Source organism: Colias eurytheme, chromosome 10 (assembly GCF_061535395.1).
Source record: "Colias eurytheme isolate Ceu_HAF_F1 chromosome 10, ilColEury1 Martin Lab GWU primary, whole genome shotgun sequence".
NCBI classification, from domain to species: Eukaryota; Metazoa; Arthropoda; class Insecta; order Lepidoptera; family Pieridae; genus Colias; species Colias eurytheme.
This window is the reverse complement of record NC_142989.1, coordinates 9,990,755-10,011,708: the sequence shown is the minus strand read 5'-3', so window position 1 is coordinate 10,011,708 and position 20,954 is coordinate 9,990,755. Positions and strand designations below refer to the sequence as shown.

At 32.8% G+C, this 20,954-nt stretch overlaps 1 protein-coding gene across 5 annotated transcripts in view; it reads right to left on the bottom strand.

Annotated features, from left to right (window-relative positions):
- The window catches only part of LOC149905414 (uncharacterized), a 103,382-nt gene that overhangs the window by 24,981 nt on the left and 57,447 nt on the right, over positions 1-20,954 (bottom strand). For all 5 annotated transcript variants that reach the window (XM_090106700.1, XM_090106701.1, XM_090106699.1 and 2 more), the window contains 3 exons: positions 20,232-20,345; positions 19,875-20,013; positions 17,949-18,143 (listed from right to left, as the gene is read on the bottom strand). In XM_090106700.1, coding sequence (XP_089962826.1) covers positions 17,949-18,143; positions 19,875-20,013; positions 20,232-20,345 — 448 coding nt within the window. The remainder of the gene's footprint in view (positions 1-17,948; positions 18,144-19,874; positions 20,014-20,231; positions 20,346-20,954) is intronic.

Here is a 20,954-nt window from a genome sequence, read left to right as displayed (position 1 = left end):
TCTTATTTACCGGAAACTGTAGGTACCATTACATAAAAATTCATGTAAGTTTTACGCAACGGAGACGAGTCAATCATGACACCCATTTGACTTAACTGGTTTGATAAGAATCTGATGTTTCTCAGAAACGGTGTAGGCATTTATTATAATGTTATATGCATGAGTATTGGCAGATGTTGCCTTTTTTTGATGAAAGTTGAAAGAAATAATCTTATATATAAAAATGAATCGCAAAATGTGTTGGTAAGCGCATAACTCGAGAACGGCTGAACCGATTTCGATAATTCTTTTTTTATTATATTCCTTGAAGTACGAGGATGGTTTTTATGTAGATAAAACGTAAATATGTACCACGGGCGAAGCCGGGGCGGACCGCTAGTTACATATGAAATTAAGTTTACAATAGTCAAATTATTATTATTCGAAATACTTTGTAATGTAACGTATGTACGAAAAGAAATGGGTGAAAACGTTTCATATTTTTTATTGTTTAAATACAATTTTATAATTAAAACATGGTCGTTTATAAATTATATCACATTGGTAAAAATGCATTGAACACGCGAAAGGAAAGCTGTAACTAAGCCACTGAAAAAAAATTACTTACAAGTTACAACATTAATAAAACCCATTTGTGGCAACCCTAAACGAATTAACGATACATACCACCTCTGGAATTTGTGACACGTATTTAAGAGAAGCCATACAGAAACAAGAAGGTACAATAATGCCATAAGAACTGGAGTAACCCACTTTTTACGTGATAAAGCTATGTTTGCGCACAGTAAAACATAAAATCTTTAAGTTGGCTTTAAACTTTTAATGGCATCCGTTCATAACAATTTCTTATTTGTAGATACTGTTTATGCAACTGTTATTTATTTATCTATAAACTTTTATTGCCTCTTTCCCAGGCTTGTATACAAAATTCCTTGACAACAAAATTTAAAGTATGTACATATTTCTTTTCAACTAAACGGCCTGAAAATTATCAGAACTAAAAGAAATTTATAATGGAACCACATGGCAGGCACCAGCTTTCAAATAAAAGAAGAATTAACAAAATCTGATCACCCAGACGAATGTTCTGTAACAAACTCGAAAAATATACAATCGAATGGAGAACCTTCTCCTTTTTTTGAAGTCGGTTGAAAATATACCCTAAAGGCCTAAACAATAATAGTTTTCAGAATGTGAATGTAGTTATGTAGCATTATTGAAGCTTATTTGCTTCAAATAAACAAACGAATAATTAATTTCTCCCCGTTCGCGTTATAATTAGTATGTGAAACGTATAAAATAATTTTATTTATGTTAAAAACATGTACAATGTACAGTTATAAACTTTTACGGATTATCAACATGACGGTGGAACCCGTTTTAATATCCGTTGAGTGGTTTAGAGGAAAAACGTACAGACACGGGGGTGCATATTTTATATATTCGTATTTTTATAGATAGACATTTAAATTTTAAACGAATGTAAGCTCACTAAAGTATTTATTAATATCTAAGGAAATGTATTAATAAAAATTACTTAAACTTCTTAATCACCTGCGTAAGAACAATCCAAAAATAAATATCTATATTATAATTTCACATAAGTTAGTTCACAATAAATATTTATTTCTATTTTCAAACATTGAAAATTAAAATGGCAGAGATATTATTTATCATGTATCTTTCATAGATTCAATCTTTCATACATATTTATTATGTAAAGAAACCAAGATAATGTGAATAGAATAAATAAAATAATAGTTATTTAATCCGTGAAGTTTTTTGTTTATTTTGCACGCCTCATAAGCGAAGCGTTGAGGTGGGTACTACTGTCACTTCGCGCAAAACATCTGATTTTTCAAACTTAAAATGTCTTTATGTATCATACATTGCACTTGTAAGATAATACATACACACACATATTAAGAAAAAACACTATTTTTAACGTTCATGATATTTTTGATGTCATTTTTGTTATTTAAACTAGTTAAAAAACAGTTTAAAAAAGTTCTGTCTTGGACGTCCGTGTGTCTGTATGTGCGGATCCTTTTTAGGGTTCCGTAGCCAAAATGGCAAAAACGGAACCCTTATAGTTTCGTCATGTCCGTCTGTCCGTCTGTCCGTCTGTCCGTCTGTCACAGCCGATTTACTCGGAAACTATAAGTACTACAGTGATGAAATTTGATGGGAATATGTGTTGTATGAACCGCTACAAAAATATGACACTAAATAGTAAAAAAAAGAATTGGGGGTGGGGCCCCCCATACATGTAACTGAGGGATGAAATTTTTTTTTTCGATGTACATACCCGTGTGGGGTATCAATGGAAAGGTCTTTTAAAATGATATAAAGTTTTCTAAAAAACATTTTTCTTAAAGTGAACGGTTTTTGAGATATCAGCTCTCAAAGTCGTAAAAAGTATGTCCCCCCCCCTCTATTTTTATAACTACGGGGTATAAAATTCTAAAAAAAATAGAGGTGATGCATGCTAATTAACTCTTTCAACGATTTTTGGTTTGATCAAAGTATCTCTTATAGTTTTTGAGATAGGTTGATTTAACTGTAATTTATTATATTTGCTGCTACGGAACCCTTTGTGCGCGAGCCCGACTCGCACTTGGCCGGTTTTTTCTTGTTAACACGATAGCGACCGAAATACTTTACTAATCGAGTCTTTTTTTTTCTCTTACGCTTGAGTATGCTCAGGAATAGAACCCTTTCATTTTTCAGGGTCTGATTCGATGTGGTTTAATTGTTATTAAATAAACAAAAATAATAATTAATAAATATTTATTAAAAAAAAATTATGAGGCGTGCACTTTTGGATTTTCCAAATTATTTATTTTAAAATACACACTTTTGTGTTATGTTGAACGAGAAAGTGAAAGGTATAACGTAAAATAAATATAATATGTTATATCGACGACATTTATTTAAAACATTTACATAAACGAGCATACCATAAATATTTCTCAATGAATTTACATTCATAAAAATTAAGATAAATTTTATTACACATTTTTATTTTTCAGTCATAAAGATATAACAGATTTGTTTTTAATGAGATCGGAGACTTTTGATGTTGATAAATGATTATGAAAATTGATTTTTTATTTAAACTAAAAGGGGAACTTATTTTTCTATATTGCATCGGGATCAAAATCAAAAACTACTCAAGGTATTTAAAATAATCCTTTCCCATTACAGATCTAATCTTTATGAAATTACATAGACTATATTTTTTTATTCTTTACTTCGGGTAAACCCGGGCCAGGTAGAGACAAGCTTCCAGTTTTATAAAAGAACATTTCGTACTAATATTAAATTTACGATGTTTAAAAAAGGCTTTTTTTATTTTACAATTGCATACCCTCATTACGGAACCGATAATTTAAACTATAAATGCTCGTTCATTGATAAGTGAAAACGTATACAAAAGTTATGTAAGGTTTTATTACAGTACTAAGAAGTGAAATAAAATATATTGGTCCAAATATAACTTTTACAGATGTTAAAAGTAATGTTTAGTACAGAATGATAAAGTTTAAAATTTAAATAGTTTATATATTCAATATGTAAACTGCTTCTAAATAAAACATGACTAACTAAAACTATTTTTTATTACTAACTGACTCGCCAATCCGAATGAACTGTTAATCGCGCGAAGTTTGCGCAGTCGTTAAGTTTTTTTTTATAATTCAAGGAACGGTTTTAATATTTTTCTTTCGTAGGAATCCTCACAATAGATACCGTGTTTAGCGATTAGAATAGAATTACCAACACAACATAAAATAATTAGCAATATTGGTCCATCAATTCACACATGATGTAACGACGTAGAATTCTATGAGTTAGGGAATCTGATCATTTTGAAATAGAAATACAGAACAATGATTGCAACGATTTGTTTTAAGTAATTTAGATTACATACTTAATATATTTTAGAAATAATATTGCCTCTACGTAAAGGGTTAGAATATTTAATAACCCTTTACTTGCGAGATACAATGTCATGTAAATTGAGATTGAAGGCAAAGCGGGTCATGTACCCACTTCGGACGTCTCTTGAGAGTTAAACGATTCAATATAGTAATTACCTACATAATAACATAACATAACGTAACATAATGTTGATTAAAACCATTAATAAATTGTTGAGAAAAATATATATACATATTGACGAATTCAATGTAAGAACATAATAATGCATATAGGTCCAAGAAATGGCAGGACTGCATTTGTTCTTAAAGATTTTCCTGCTAACTGAAATGTATAGCTTTAATATATTATTATATTATAGCTAACTTCTCAGACACGTTTATATTCTGTATCACAATAACAATACAGATGCGGATTTAATCACTTTTAAATCTTGAATTACGAGCATCAATAACGAGCTTCGAATTTATCACCAAAATATATCTAAAAAATGCAAGATAGGTAAACATCTGCTGGTATTAGGTAATTATTCCGGTTGTACAAGTGGAATAATTCTTATGTCCTGCAAAAAAGATGTTATGTAGTTATATAGAAAAATACATACCTCTGTGCTTGGCCATTCAGCATGGTAACAACCTGGGCCACTATGCCCTTTACCGGAGCCTCCCGGTCCGACACTGCACTCTTTTCCATAGTCATCACAATGTTCATTTAAACACACACACTGGGTAACTTGTAACACTGATTACTTAGAGCTAGTTTGTTTAATGCTCTAAGACTGATTTTGAAGCTCTAATGACATACCTATAGGTAAGATTGAAAATAGAGGAAATTTCATTCTAAGGCTAGCTATGTATTCATTGTATTCTATACAAAATTGGCGGAATTAACCAACTAAAAGTGCAACAAAACAATTCGAAAGTATCAATTGATATTTATCCGTTTTATAACATTTTTATATGCAGTTTATAAAAAAGGGAAAGCGAAAGACGTGCGGGTTGAAATAAATCCCACCTCACGATCTAATATTTTCTATTCTATCAAACTTTTAATGTCATTTTGTATTATGGTCTAAACTCTAAGAGCCCGTGGGAGATCGTCCTTCACCGATCTGATAACCAGATGAGACGTATTTTTATTAAATATTTTTATAAACAAATATGCCTATAATTGCTTGCCTATCGAAAAGTGGTCATGGCTATTTTTAATTAAATTAACTTTTATCGATTTTTATTCATCACCTTTATACTTTTGATAACCAAATGAAATTTATTTGACTGATAGTTTTTGATACACAGAATATGCCTAGGTATTTTTTTTTTTTTCGTGAGACGTGTTCCGCTCACGCCGCCCCATGAGGTTAGAGCTGGTTGGCTCACAATTTGTTTTGGCCTGGCGACGGGCAGCCGCTGACGGGGTCACGGAAGAATTCTACCATACCCGTGGCCCCGTCGTTGATGCGGCTTGACGGAACACAGTGGGGTTTTGGTCGGTAGGAATCCGGCATAACCCACGGCCCCTTCCCCGGAGGCCGTGGGTATCTATGCAAGATTTCCCCACTTAAAAAAAAAAAAGGTATGCCTTTTTTCACCTATTTTGACTTACCTGTTTACACCTGCTTGCCAGGTAGTTATACACTGAAATGAGTAGGCAAGCTTTATTTCATCTGGTTCAATCGGTGAAGGACGATCTTCACGGGCTCTCCTACTATTAGTATTATTGCTTTTAAATTATCCTAGACCTACTATTAGTTTCTTCTAGTTTTTAATATGTATGTTCATGTTCATATGCAAATATGGCTAATACATACAAATCGTCAAATATAGCGTAAACATCGCATGATAGTCTCCGTATTTTTTTAATTTAAAAATAGAATACCTAAGTTTTGTTGAAGCACAAGTGCGAAATATAGTAAAATAGTCAGCAATTAACAAGTGTAAACGTTATCTTAACGCTACGTACAGTCTATCGATCATAAAGTGATTGGAAATAATCGTCTTTAGTGTTGAACATATGTTCCGTAAACAAGTAACTTATAGAAGATTAAAGTGATTGTTGAAGTGTTTTAAGTGAATTTGGTTTCCTTTGTTATAACTAGGAACCAATATTAATAATTTTTAACGTGATGAAATAGTGTTTTGTGATTAAACTTTTGATATCGTAAAGAAAAAATTATCACGGGGGTAATACAAAAACTTTGTTTCGTTACTTCGATCGATCGTCGAATAAGACTAATAATTTCGCAGAAGTGTGTACCGCGCTCGTAGCTATTAGAAGTAACTGTGCAGTGTATTACAATAAATCGTCCAATAGATGCTGGTTCAAACCCTAGCCGTACTCGATATTTTTTTTTTTTTTTGTGTTTTCATTATTATATATTTTTTTTTAATTAACCTATACACCTATTAGTTAATTATCCAGACTAAGTATTACAATTAATTTTATACAAGAAATTAAAACTTTTTTTTTTTTTAACAATGTCTAACGTTTGTGCTGGGTGTCATAATACTGTTAAGGGTACGCATTCACTGAGATGTTCTCTATGTTCCTCGGTCTACGACTTACAATGTGCAGGGACCAGTGATAAAAGGTTTATTGCTATGCTACCCGAAAAAAAGTCCTCATGGAAATGTCCTGCGTGTCTTAATCTACGACCCAAGCTTGACAATACAAATACGCCTATCAGGAATATACTAAAAGAGCCAGTTTGCGACGATTTGAGCTCACACGTAGCTGATAGCAATATAACGCTTAGAAATAAAATGGGAGGCTCAAGCCGGTCGCGACCTAACGCTAGTGATGATTCCAACCCTGTGACTGAAGCGAGCTTGCAAAAAATACTGGATTCCTTTAAAAGCGACATGACCGAAGTGATACAAAATGCTGTCACCAAAGCAGTGTGTGACAAGTTTAGTACGTTAACAAAACAAATTTCGGACTTTCATGAATCACTTACTTTTTTAAACGACCAGTACGAAGCTCTTAAACTGCACGTAAAGGAAAATGATAACATAATGACTAATCTAACGAAAGAAAATGCTACCTTGGTGATTACTGTTAAAGATCTCACAAGTCGTCTAGCCTACACTGAGCAACATCTACGTGAAAGTAATTTGGAAATTAATGGCATTCCTGAAAACCGTAGTGAAAATCTTTCGAATTGTTTGAACCAACTGGCTAAAGTAGTGAATGCCGATATTAAGGACGATGATATAATGCAAGTAACTCGCATAGCCAAAATAAATAAAGATGATGGTCGGCCGCGTGCTGTTGTTGCCAAATTAAGAAGCCCCCGCCATCGCGACATCCTACTTGCAGCTGTGCAAAAATATAATAAATGTAATAGTGATGATAAATTAAGTACACATCATCTGGGGATTGGTGGTACTAATAAGCCAGTTTATGTTGCTGAGCATTTAACTCCTGCTAACAAAATTCTTCATGCTACTGCTAGATTAAAGGCAAAAGAAACGAATTATAAATTTGTTTGGGTCCGAAATGGAAAAATATTTGTGCGCAAAAATGAAACCAGTCAGGCATTGCAGATCCGTTGCTTAGATAGTATTAAGAAAATGGTTTAACTTTCTATTAATATTATTGTTTAATGTATGAATGTGACGGTTTTTATTATCTTCATAATGGTTAACATATACTATCAAAATGTTAGAGGACTTAGGACAAAAACTAACGAAGTATTTAAGAATATAGCATTAAACTCATATGATATAATTGTTTTTTGTGAAACGTGGCTGAAATGTAATATTTCTAGCAGTGAGATATTTGATTCCCGGTATACTGTATATCGTAGAGATCGCAATTGTAATAGGAATGCTAAGTTGGATGGAGGTGGAGTTCTAATCGCTGTTTCCCGAAAATTTCAGTCTTCTAGACTATTGAAATACGAAACCGAATACGAGGATCTTTGGGTAAATGTTAAAATCGAAATTGACGGTGATGTAAAAAATGTTCCTATCTGTACTATTTACCTCCCACCTCCAACCAATCACAAAGCTCTTCAAAGATTTATTTTAAATGCTAATAATGTTATAGAGGAAATGGGAAACGTAATAATTCTTGGTGATTTTAATTTGGGTAATATAAAATGGGTCAATATCTGTACTAATCGTAAAGTAATGGTTCCAGTTGAGTATCACGGTAATGTGGAATGTGCTCTTGTTGATTTTATAAACATTAATAATCTTGATCAAATTAATAATGTCCTTAATCACAATGGTAAAATGTTGGACTTAGCCCTGACAAATATCTCTTGTTGTAACGTATCCTCGGCGATTGATATATTGACTAAGCCAGATCCTCATCATCCTAGTCTTTTGTTGTGTGTCGAATCTAACGTACCTTCTACTTTGCGATGTAATAACTTTGTTAGCTATAACTTTTTTAAGGCTAATTATGATGATATTGTGCGAGAGCTGGAAAATATTGATTGGTACTCTAAATTCCTACATGTTAATGATATCAATAAGAAGGTGGAGCTGTTTTATGATGTTTTGCGAGGCGTAATTGATCATCATGTACCGAAAAGTTACATTAAAAAAAGCAAATATCCTCCCTGGTTTTCTCCCGCTTTAATTCGTATCATTAAAGAGAAGGATAAAATAAGGCGTAAGTATAAACAGTTCCAAAACCCCCGCGATCTGTTTGAGTTTAATGTATTGCGAGAAAGATGCAAAAAAATAAGTTCACGTTGTCATCAAAACTACAAACAAAAAATTGAAGAAGCCATCAAAAGGGATAGTAAAGCATTTTGGAAATATGTTAATAGTAAGCGAAATAATTGTCTATCATCAATACCGTCTGTTATGTGTCTCAACAATCTTACCGCAGAAAGCGGTCCTGACATTGCGAACCTCTTTGCCTCTCATTTTTCATCCATATATTCTAATCCAATAATAAAAGCGCTTCCAATTTGTTCGAGTAAAATGACTTGCTATAATGATTCTTGTTCCAAATTCAATGTTACCAAAAAAGAGGTTCTTGCAAAGTTAAAACAACTCGATGTTAACAAAGGTGCTGGTCCGGATCTTATCCCACCCATTTTTCTTAAGCGTGTAGCCGTCACGATAGCTTCTCCTCTAGCTAATATTTTCAATGAGTCTCTCGAACAAGGTATATTCCCCGAGCGTTGGAAGTTTTCCAAGATTGTGCCAGTATATAAAAAGGGTGACCAAACCATTGTTAGTAATTATAGACCTATCACTATTTTATCAACCTTATCAAAGGTTTTTGAATCTCTTGTTTGTCCTATAGTTACTCGTTACTTGGATAAATTTATATCACCACATCAACATGGTTTTCGTAAAGGTCATTCTATCCAAACAAATCTTGTGAAATTCTTGTCTGACATAACGAATGTACTGGATAACGGAGGCCAAGTTGACGCGATCTACACGGACTTCAGCAGCGCTTTTGATAAGGTTGATCATGAAACACTGCTCATAAAATTAAAGAATTACGGTGTATCAGGTTCCATTTTGAAATGGTTCGCATCTTACCTTTATAATAGATCGCAGGAAGTGGTTGTGAGGGGTTTTAAGTCGAGTATGTTTACTGCAACATCTGGAGTCCCACAGGGGTCCCACTTGGGTCCACTGCTATTTCTTACTTATATTAATGATATTTCTGACTGCATCAAACATTGCCACTATGCTCTCTTTGCTGACGACTTAAAAATCTATAAATCGATCGAAAATTTATCAGACGTAAATGCTATTCAGGATGATTTAGACAACATAGCAATCTGGTGTAAAGCTAACTATATGGTCATCAACTCCAAAAAATGTTCTTACATAAGATTTACGCGAAAAAAATCACTACTGCATTCTGAATATAATATCGAAAATGTTGCACTAACTGAAAATACTCAAATTGTGGATCTTGGCGTCACTTTAGATAGCGGACTTAGGTTAACATCTCACCTAGACAATATTATCAAAAATGCAGCACGGATGTTGGGCTTTATTAAAAGACATGACTCACATTTTAGGACATCAACTAAAATAGTTCTATATAATTCTCTGGTTCGCAGTCACCTCGAGTTTGCTTGTGTGGTATGGAATCCCTACTATGCCGTACATTCGCAGCGTATTGAATCTATTCAACGTTCCTTTACGAGACACTTGGCTTTTACCTCTCGAGGTATATCACATCGCTGCCCATATGGTGAACGCTTAGATTTTTTTAAAATGATTTCGTTACGTGACCGTCGCAAATTACACGATTTACTATTTCTCCATAAATGTGTAAACGGTGCTGTTGTCTGCGAGGACATTATTTCTAACATCGCTTTTCAGATACCGTATCGCCTTCCCAGAAAACCGATAAAACACCTTTTTTGTGTTCCAGTTTGCAAAACTAACCTAGGCAAACATGCTCCATTATCGAGAATATGTGCTACTTATAACCAACAAATAATGCTCTTACCAGATCTTGATATATTTTTCGGATCCCTCGCACAGTATAAGCATCAAATTATTCACAGTTTTTCCAGTAGCGTTTAGTATATTGATTATGTTTTTCTTTCTATTATGTTTAATTGTATAAGTGTTATTAATGTGAATGTTGTGTACACCTATAATTGATAAATACATAAGATACAATTATGTAATTAGATAATGTCATCCTATATATAATATAATGTGTATTTATTGTTGTGTGTTCCATAAATAAATAAATAAATAATGTGGTGTCAATCAAATGCACTGCAAATGTATTTAACTGTACATACGGTGCAAAAAGTGAATGAATAGTAAGTAATATCACCGGTATCGATACAGTAAGAAAATGGTTAACAGTTGTATTGGAAATATACGTAAATTGGTATTATTTTGAGGTTTATTTGACTACTAGCTTCCGCCCACGACTTTGTACGTGCATCCCCGTTTTTCCCCGTTCCCGCAAGAATTTCGGGAAATCCTTTCTTAGCGGATGCCTACGTCCTAACATCTACCTGCATGCCAAATTTCAGCCCGATACGTCCAGTGGTTTGGGATGTGCGTTGATAGATCACTATATCAGTCACCTTTGAGTTTTATATATTTGATGACTATTTTGTTATGCTCATAAAGCTTGTATTGAATTAAGTTTTTACCTTTTGGATTAAACGAATGTTTTTTTTATCTACCTACACGAATCAAAATCTGTATTGTACATGCATTGATAATGTAGCGTTGCATGTTTCAGGAGAAAAATTTAAATTCTAAAACTGCACTATTCATATATGGTATTAATTATAATTTATAATTGTTTGATTAGTATTTGAATAAATTCTTGTTTACTCTGTATGCTCGTGATGCTAGTTAATTATATAATAAGTTGCGGATTAAAATGTCATCATTTAACATTTTATTGTCCCAAAGTCGTTCGCTTGACTAATAATTACTTACGTAGCATTTAAGTAATTTCGTTATATATATTTCACACGAATTACATTATATTACCTTATTATTTTTTGTTACTATTGTTTTGGTTCTAAGTACTAAACAAAAGCTAGATTTTTTTTACAACATTAAAGATAAAAGTGAATTCTCAGTACTATTGCATTAATTATGCGTTATTCTAGATTCTAGAAAAAATGCATTTTCAAAATCTAAAGGTATAATTAGATAGTTAGGTATTTATTAATTTATCTTATTATTGTCACAGTCTATTGTTGTTACGACTTATATTTTAAAATTTATTCGTACCTACCTGTATAGGTACATATAGGTATAATAAAATCGTAGGAAAGTCAAAACTGTACATTGAATATTTTTTTATGAGAAAAGGTACATGGCGTGATGTACCAGTACAACCGATATTGAAAGCAAACATATTTTTTTTAATGTCTGTTTATCTGTATGTCCGGGCTAAATTCAAAAGGTACTGTATGGATTTACTTCAAATTTGGTACAGAGATAGCTTGAGCTCTGAGGAAGGACATAGGATAGGTTTTATCTCGGAAATTCCACGGGAACGGGAACTTTGCGGGTATTTCTTTGACTACGCGGGCGAAGCCGTTGGCGGAAAGCTAGTAGGTAGATATTATTTTTAAAAGCCAGGTATGCTAACTTTTTTAACTTTAACTAATTATTGTTACATTTGATTGAACAATTTACATAATAAAGCCTTTGTGATAGATCCCATGTATAATCTTACGATAAAATTTACATATTATTACGTAGGTAGATACCTACACGTTTCCGAAAACTTTTATTTGTACATATTGTCTTCAATAAAAAATGTATACAGGGTTAAGTCGACCTATTCCTGTTAAGAGCGTGTAGTAGGGGTCAAAACAAACTGATTTGATCTTATAACACCATATCCAAAAGTTAGCCGTTGAAGAGTTATTGCAATTTTAATTTTTTTCTTGAAAATGCCACTTTATCTTCGCATTTAGCGTTTAATTTTTTATTTTACTTATTTGGTCTGGGTTTTTTTGAGTTTTTATGTAAAGGTTGAGTTAAACAATAATTCTCAGCAATAAAAATCCATATCGCTGCAAACAATTCAAAGAAATGGCTTTTAAACTAAAAATAATAACATTAAAGTAATTAAGTTAACTCGTTTGAAACAAAGATATTGAAAAAAATCTCTATGGAAATGTGTCTGCAGATGTATTTAAAAACATGTGCATGTTCTTAGCTATGTAAAAAGGTATGATAACCTCAGGTAGCATTCGTAGATTCCAAGAAATCGGGGATTAACATGGGACAGTGTTAGTAAAGTAGGTACAACATCAGAATAAATTTTGTCATAATTTATTTTTCTTAAAAACTTAATTTTTAATTTTTTTTATGTTTCTTGTAGAAATTTAAAACGAAATTTAGTAGGTAAGTAGGTACATAAAAAGTTTATTGTTTTGGAAAAAAATAACTTGGTAAAAAATAATTTCAATTAACTAAAACAGTTTAATTAAACATAACAAATTGCAACACAGTTTAGTTTATTTATGAGATTTTTTGTGAAAAAAATACCGTAGCTAAGCCAGTTGGTAACTCCATAGTCCAAAAGAAAGGTTGACGAACCTATAATTATTTCATCGATAATAACATAATGAGGCTTCGTTCACTTTAATCTATGAACTACCGAAATCTTCGAACGTTAATTGACCAAAATTAGAGGTTCCATCGCTTCAAAATTATTAAAAAAAAACTTTCAAATACGTTACCGGTAAAATTAACTAGCTAAGGCGTAGATAATTACATCTTAAAAAGTACCGTCTAAGATGATGTGCAAAAATTAAAGAACCCAATTAACTTCACTCGCTAATCATATTTTTTGCTGGATATAGATTGGATAGTATTTGCCGAAACAACAGAAAAGATATTCAATGTTGCCATGGTGATTTTATTTCGACAACAGGGCAACTCCCACCTCGTTGGGTTTGAAAATAAAAATATGTAATAGACATGGAATTGTTTACAACTTTACATAGGTATTTTATGTATTGACTATTGATCATTTCTAGTTCTATTTTATTTTTGCATCATATTTTTACAGAGCATAGCTAATAATAAAGCTAGAAAATATTGTTTAACAACCAAAAAGCTAAATGTGTATAGTTATGTTGTTTGTAAAGAAATGGTCTATAAAAAGCATTAAACCGCTGTAAAAATAACCAATATAACTGCAATTTAGTTCAATTAATCTGTAGTGAGTGGCAACTATAAGCGGGTAGAATTGACGTTACATAGAACATTGGAACCGTTCAAGCGACACTAAATTAAAAAGGTCAAGGCATTGTAAGTACTTAAGAAAGGGAGCATCCGCCATCCACAAATAAGTGCCATTGCACGAAGGAATCTCAGCTTGCACGTGTTCCTTTCGACCGTACAGCTGTTAACATTTTTTGTCAATAAAAGAATGCGTTCAGCAATGTTCGAAATACAACGGATATTTAGCGGAAACAATATTATCATATCAATACATTGATTGTTTTGTACACATGTCATCGAACTGTAGCACTGCAACGCGAAAAAAATAATTTAATTAAAACACACGTGCACTTAAACTTACGACGAATGGAATAAAATAGCCGGTTTTCGGAACGCCTTTTTTTGCGTACAATACGTACGCTCTCGTGCGCGTCACTTTGCAAACTAAAGTTAGTGAGTGACTACGGCCTACGCTAAAGCGCTTCGCGGCAATCGTGAGCGCATCTCAGCAGCTGCGTGGTGCAAGGACCTTTCGACACTACCACGATCAAGAATCACCGTAAAACGTACCTTGAAAATTGCAACTCTTTCGTAAACTATTGGCCATTATTTGGAAATAATTAATTGATTTTCATTGATTGGAATAAGAAACTACGGCTAATTGCAGTTTTAAGGTTGGTTCGTGTAAAACGAACTTGGAACTTTACTGTCTGTTGGCTTAAATAATAACGAAAGTTTTCAAATAACAAATATTAATTAAAGTCTGTACAGATGGCTAAAATATCGAGTTAATAAAAAGATACGAAATTATTCATCTGGTTTCCATAACACAAGCGAAAGCTTAGTACCTATGCAATGGGATCAGATTGTGCCGTGAGTGAAAATTGTCCTGAAATCCCCATCCCCATAGATAGGAAGAAAAGATAACAAAACCTGAATCAAACTTACAATTTACATACAAAAATAGAATATTTTCAACAATCATTTCACCTCATTAGAATGCAAAGACTGAAACCGTACAACTACCAAGATAAATGCAAGTAAAAGCATAGATTATTTATAACGTGGGGGCCTTGATTGGCCTCTTATATGGCCTTAAATCTATTGTTTCACGTAATCCATTGTGTCTCAGTTAGTGAAGCAGTGAACCCCATAATTTAAGAGTATTATCTACTTATAATTACAATGAAATTTCAGCTAATTTTCTTTCTACGGAACTGATACTTAGATATATTTTGTAATCTTTGGTTCAGTAATAACTTAATACTTAGCTATATATTATACATATTTAAGTATGTATATGAAATATTAATAATTTTGTTTTTGTTTTTCATGCATTATCACGTAAAGACAAACTAGGTCCAAAATATTTTTTTCATAATGTAAAAAGTATAGGTACTTACCTACTTAAAAATTTGATCAATTTTAGTACAGATAATTAATATTATAATAGATACTATACATCAAGTAGGATAGTAATATCAGGTAGTAGCTAGAGACGACGTAGTGCTCATATAACTCATAACTACACAAACTTCTAAGTTTCGACTAAATTCTACACTTAATTGAATATATTGTACCTTAGTGAGTAATTCTGTAAACATGTGTATCCCACACAATAACCATATAAGGCTTATGTGAGCCTCTCTAGACCTTGGGAAGTAACGGACAATCTAACCTTTGATGCTATCTTTGAGCTTTTAACATCGTGTTAAAAGTTTTTTTTCTCTTTATATCTATTTATTTATTAATTTATTTAAGTATATATATTTGGGAAAGATACAATTCATAGTAGTGTTAAGTACAAATCCGTTAAAATTTAAAAATATCAAATACAAACTATGTAATATGTTTGTGGAACGCATTTTTTGACTAAAGTACGTCAAAGGTTACATCCATGTATTCGTTAATTTTGTGGATGTAGGTTAATTTAATACACAGATAAAATCGTTATCTTGTTTTAAAAGGTGTTAGAATTTTGAGACATGGAAAGCAATTCGTGATTTATTTGAAGAAAACATATCAATTAACGACTAGGTATGTCTTGCAACACAGTTATATAAGTTTTACGATCAGTTATGTTTTGTGGACTTTACAAAGGTTTCGCATCGTTAATAAATCTGTTATCTGTCTAAATCTGTCATCGCATTAGTTAATAAATTCTGTTAATTGTTATAATAACAAATAATTGATTAATGTACCTACAATTTTGTACTGTAATGAACGAATGAAGGAACTGCAGGAACGAATAAATTTTAAAAGAAAGTTGCATTTTATTGCTGACATGCACACCAAGTGTTAATATTTCAGGCAAATAAGGTTTATGTTTTTTATTTAAATTACCACACATGGCGTTGTAAAAGTAAAAATGGTATAAGTATATAACCTAGGTACTTGTTATTTTTCATGCACACATTTTTTGAAGAAGGTTTAAAAGAAAATAATATATTCGTAAATAAAACAAAATCAAGAGGAAAGATTTTTTTGTTGTACCAAAAAGCTCAAAAACTACTGGGCATATTTTGATAATTCCTTCACCAGTACAAGTCAATTATCAGCTGCAGCGTAAAAAAACTCAATGACCAAATTAAACATCATTTAAAAATTAAAAACAAAACAAACAACGGTATGTGAATGTGATTCTTCAACTCGTTTGTCTATAACAATGCTCATTATTACAGATAATGTTTGTAAACATGTCACTTATGAGTTATTATTCTGTGTTTATGGACTGTGTTAGAGGAAATACACAGAGATTAAATTGTAATTCCTGTGTTAAATGGTAAAATAGGAGCTTTATTATTTAGGATATAAATGGTTAGGGAGCCAGGTGCAAATTTGGGTAACTATTTCCTCTCAAGAGATAATTCGTCAGACGCATGAGAGTATAGTATTATAAAGCCTCGTGAACGTCAGCTGGCGCTCGGTTGGGGGGGTGAGCGGTTGTAGCCTCCCACGCACATAGGAAAAAAAATACATTCATTCATTCATTTCCTCTCAGCTAAAAATTTGTCAAATTGTAGCTAACCCAATATCTCAACGAAAAAAAATAGTCAGCTGGTTACAACATGGTGTATTATACGTCAGCTGGTGTCTCGAACATGAAAGTTAAATTTAAAGAAAAATTTATTTTCCGTTATTTCCTCTCAAACAAAAATTTACCTGATGATAGCTTATATGTAACTGTGGATAAATATATATGTCAGCTGGCTGTATCTTGGTGGAAAAACCGTCAGCTGATACGGGAGGCTACAACCGCTCTTCCCCCCAACCGAGCTCCAGCTGACGTTCACGAGGCTTCATAATACTATACTTTGATGCATTTTACTAATTACCGCTTGAGAGGAACTTGGTCATAAAATCTGCTGCTGGCTCCCAGACCAAAATGTCTTGATGGTAGAAGTGCATATATCCTGCATGTAATATTATGCATGAAACAAATCAATTTGATTTAACATATAATATGGCCGAAAATACGCGACAATTTGAGATATTTGAAGGTGATTTAATAGTAGACAGCAATAAAAAACAGAAAAAATGGCTATACATGATCTTTTAAAGACGTTGCTATTACCATATTTATTATAAATCAATTCCTTATAAATTATCATCGTTTTAACAACCTCTTCGGCACAGTTATAAGCGCATGATCGCGTGGTCTTGAGTTGGTCTGCCCAACTTGCCTCATATGTATTTTGCTGAAGGTTCGAAAATTTTTCTGTTTATATGAAAATTGGTGTCTCACAATACACTCTGTGATATTTTCATAAAAGTATATTTAAACAAGGGATTAATGCTATCGATACAATCGTGTATGTTTACATTCGTTATCAGCGCGATACAATATAATCTACGTATTGAGTTTGAGATAAAATTCTAACAAAGGGTTTCGATAAACATTTTATGGTACCAAGGCATATTTTGTATATGAATGATAAATTAAGAATACATACCTATGTTATGATTCTGATGTTGAAGATATCTAATTTATTATAGTTCAGTTTTAGGAAAATTGTTAATTCAATTAAATTTTATAGCAGAAAATATTCAAATTGCCTCCATAATAATTCAATAAATATTAGCTTGCAAGAGAGACTAGTAACTGACTGCGGAGCAGCCAGCAGCCCGGTTAGTAAAAGGTACTTAGCGTTCACAAGTAAATCCAGTAAACGAGGCTTTGCTAGATATATACATATCAAATCTCGGAAAAGTATGGTGCAGTAGTGACCAAATCAAGTTCACTCCTTAAATATAATCAGCAAACACCTTGGTGACTGATGAAGCATATCATTTGGTACCTACCTATAGAAAAGATCACTATCCTGAAAAAAAAAACTAAATAATATCACTTACCCAATATTACTCAAACTGGCTGTACTCCCACTGGATTCGCCTCCCGCGGCCATAGCAGCGAGTTGTCGGTCGAGTAAACTATTCCGTTCCAGCAACTGGCTCCACTGGCGCACAGCTGCTGTGGACGAGGACAGCTCTTGGCGGAGCTGCTTCTCGTCCAGCGAGTTTAGCCCACTGCGGAGCGAACTGTCCAACCTGATGGAAAGTGTTTTATTGATATTATTATTTTTTATTATTATTATTTCATTATTCATCTTATTTCATACTCCTTCCATCTTAGAGGCGCAAAGTGCAAACTAGTCATGTGGGTATCTGGCAGAGTTACCAGCGTTGTGGAGTTTGCCTCTGCAACATTATGCTGAGCCAGGGCCTTTTTGCAGCTGCAATGCAAGTTTGATATAATTAATGTTAGTTATAATTCGATTGTTATAATATATTTTATTTCTGTAATTTTTTTGTATTTTTTTATGGTGTCTTAGAATGTATAAGCTTATCATTGTGTTGTTTGGTTGCAATAAATCTTTTTGTATTGTATTGTATTGTATTGATAGATAGATGTGGAGAACAGCTGGGAACGATATGGGACTAATAGTATGTCAAGTTCTGAGTTAAGGCATAAGATAGTGTTCCGTTCCAGCAGCTTGCCCCACAAAGTATCCATAGCATAAGGTATGATTTTGGTAAACGATTGAAAAACTTTAATTTGGAAAATCCCTAGTTAATTTGAAACTTTTCAAAGATGGATGGAATGATAGATAGATTAAAAAACGATTTTTTATTCTATCAAGTAATAATGGCAAGCTCTTGCCGGAGGTGCTCTCTAATCAAGAAGTTTAACCCACAGGAAACTGCCCAATCTGAATTAAGGCGTAGGTATGCTTATTATGTGAACGTAGAAGATTATGAAGATATTTTTTCTTGCTGTTTAGCTGCTGCGTAGTGAAGTTTTCAATTTAATGTGACAGAAAAGATGTTGAGCAATTTTAGTTGATAATTTGTACTTTGTAGGGTAGGATGGAAGAATAATAATTTCAGGCAAAAACGGTAAAAGAGTTGCGTATATTTGATTGGTAAGTATGTAAACCGCAAAGAAATATCACAAAATATAGCTGATTAAATCAAACTTATCACTAACATGAACGAATTCCTTTTGTGAATAAAGAACAACCTAAATCCATACTCAATACATATCTGACATTACTCACCTGATTAGTCTCAATGTTTTCAATATTTTGGCAAACCAACATTCTAATTTTATTTTATCTGGAAATACGTATTTGGCGATTTTATTAACATAAGGTCCTTCGCATTATTTTTGCACCTTGTTCATATAATACTGGTTATGAATAAAATAATTATTTTTACGCGCGATGTGATGAAAAAAAGTTGTGATAAATTTTAAAAAAATCGATGAGACTGTACCTATTCGAACCATAGCCATTCTCGGCCATCCGCGGGAGCAATCGAACTTCTTGAACTATCTTATTGTTTTTTTTTTTGTGTAAGCTGCCTCGTGATCGATTTTTTCTATTCTTTAATAAAATATCATGTAAAACTCATAATTGTTTTTTAGCTTCAAATACTTAACTGAAGTGAAAATTCTTTAGGCGCGTTGAGAGTAAAATTTCAAGGTCGCGTCATGGCAATACTGTCACATCATGGAGTAAGATTTTGGTACCTTTGAATCTTGCCGAAGAAGTTTCACTTCTGACACGTGTGCTCGGCACACATTTTTTTCTATAAACTTACCGTTCGATATAATCATCAACGCTCTGCAGACTGGTGATCGACTGCGCCAGGTCGTTGTCCATCATCAGGTCATCTTATACCAGACTGGATAAATTGTCTTACGTCACCATACACTTTAGGTGTGTCTAAACCTAAGTTGATAATCAGGAAACTAAGAATTCCAAATATTTTACTAACCGTTCGATATAATCATCAACGCTCTGCAGACTGGTGATGGACTGCGCCAGGTCGTTGTCCATCATCAGGTCGTCTGATGCTAAACTAGATAATGTGTCCAGTGATGCTGTTCTTTCTGCCGGATTTCTGGCGCCGTTCACTATGGGACAGGGAATATTTCAATTATTATTTTATGTACTTTGATAGCTTAAAATAAAAGATACTTGCATAATCCTAGATAGTCGAGTTCAATAGTTAAAAGAGACAAACGTGAAATAAGAATCAAGTTTTACATTTGTAAACCACACTTACATTATTTCTATATTGAAATTCAAACTTCAAAAAAGTTAAAACTTAAAAATAAATATTTATACTAACTTTTAGGACTTCTCCTTGCTAATGGACTAGACATTAAGTGCTCCTTTGATCTCCTTAGTTGTTTGCCGACGTCCGAATCCGCTCGCTTCACTGTTGGACTTCCGTGGGTATTTTCTGGATAAAAATAAATAGGAAATTAATTATTGATCCAAGAAAATATTTTCTAAATTTTAAATAGGATTAAGTAATTTCGATAGATAGATAATTTTTTATTGCACACACACAAGATTTACATTAAATACAGAAAAATACAAACAGATGCAAGTATGAACAAATGGCGGCCTTATCGCTGGGCAGCGATCTCTTCCAGACTAACATTTATTTGAACAAGGATACACATTTAAAGGAGGTGGGTGAGCAAAAATTATTGCGTTGGGAAAAATAAATGTTATTACGTATAACTACTTATAGCATGCATAATATAAAATAAGAATATAATAAATCAGATAATACATATTACTAGCGGTCCACCCCGGCTTCGCCCGTGGTACATATGAAAAATAGATGTTGGCCGATTCTCAGACTTACCCGATATGCACAGAAAATTTCATGAGAATCGGTCAACCCGTTTCGGAGGAGTATGCAGACTAACATTGTGACACGAGAATTTTATATATAAGATATAATTTATAATTAAAAGTATCAGAAATATGTAGTTAGTGGCCGGTTTAAACAGAAGTATGGTAGTAAATTTATAGACAAAGATATTTCTTAAAGAAATGA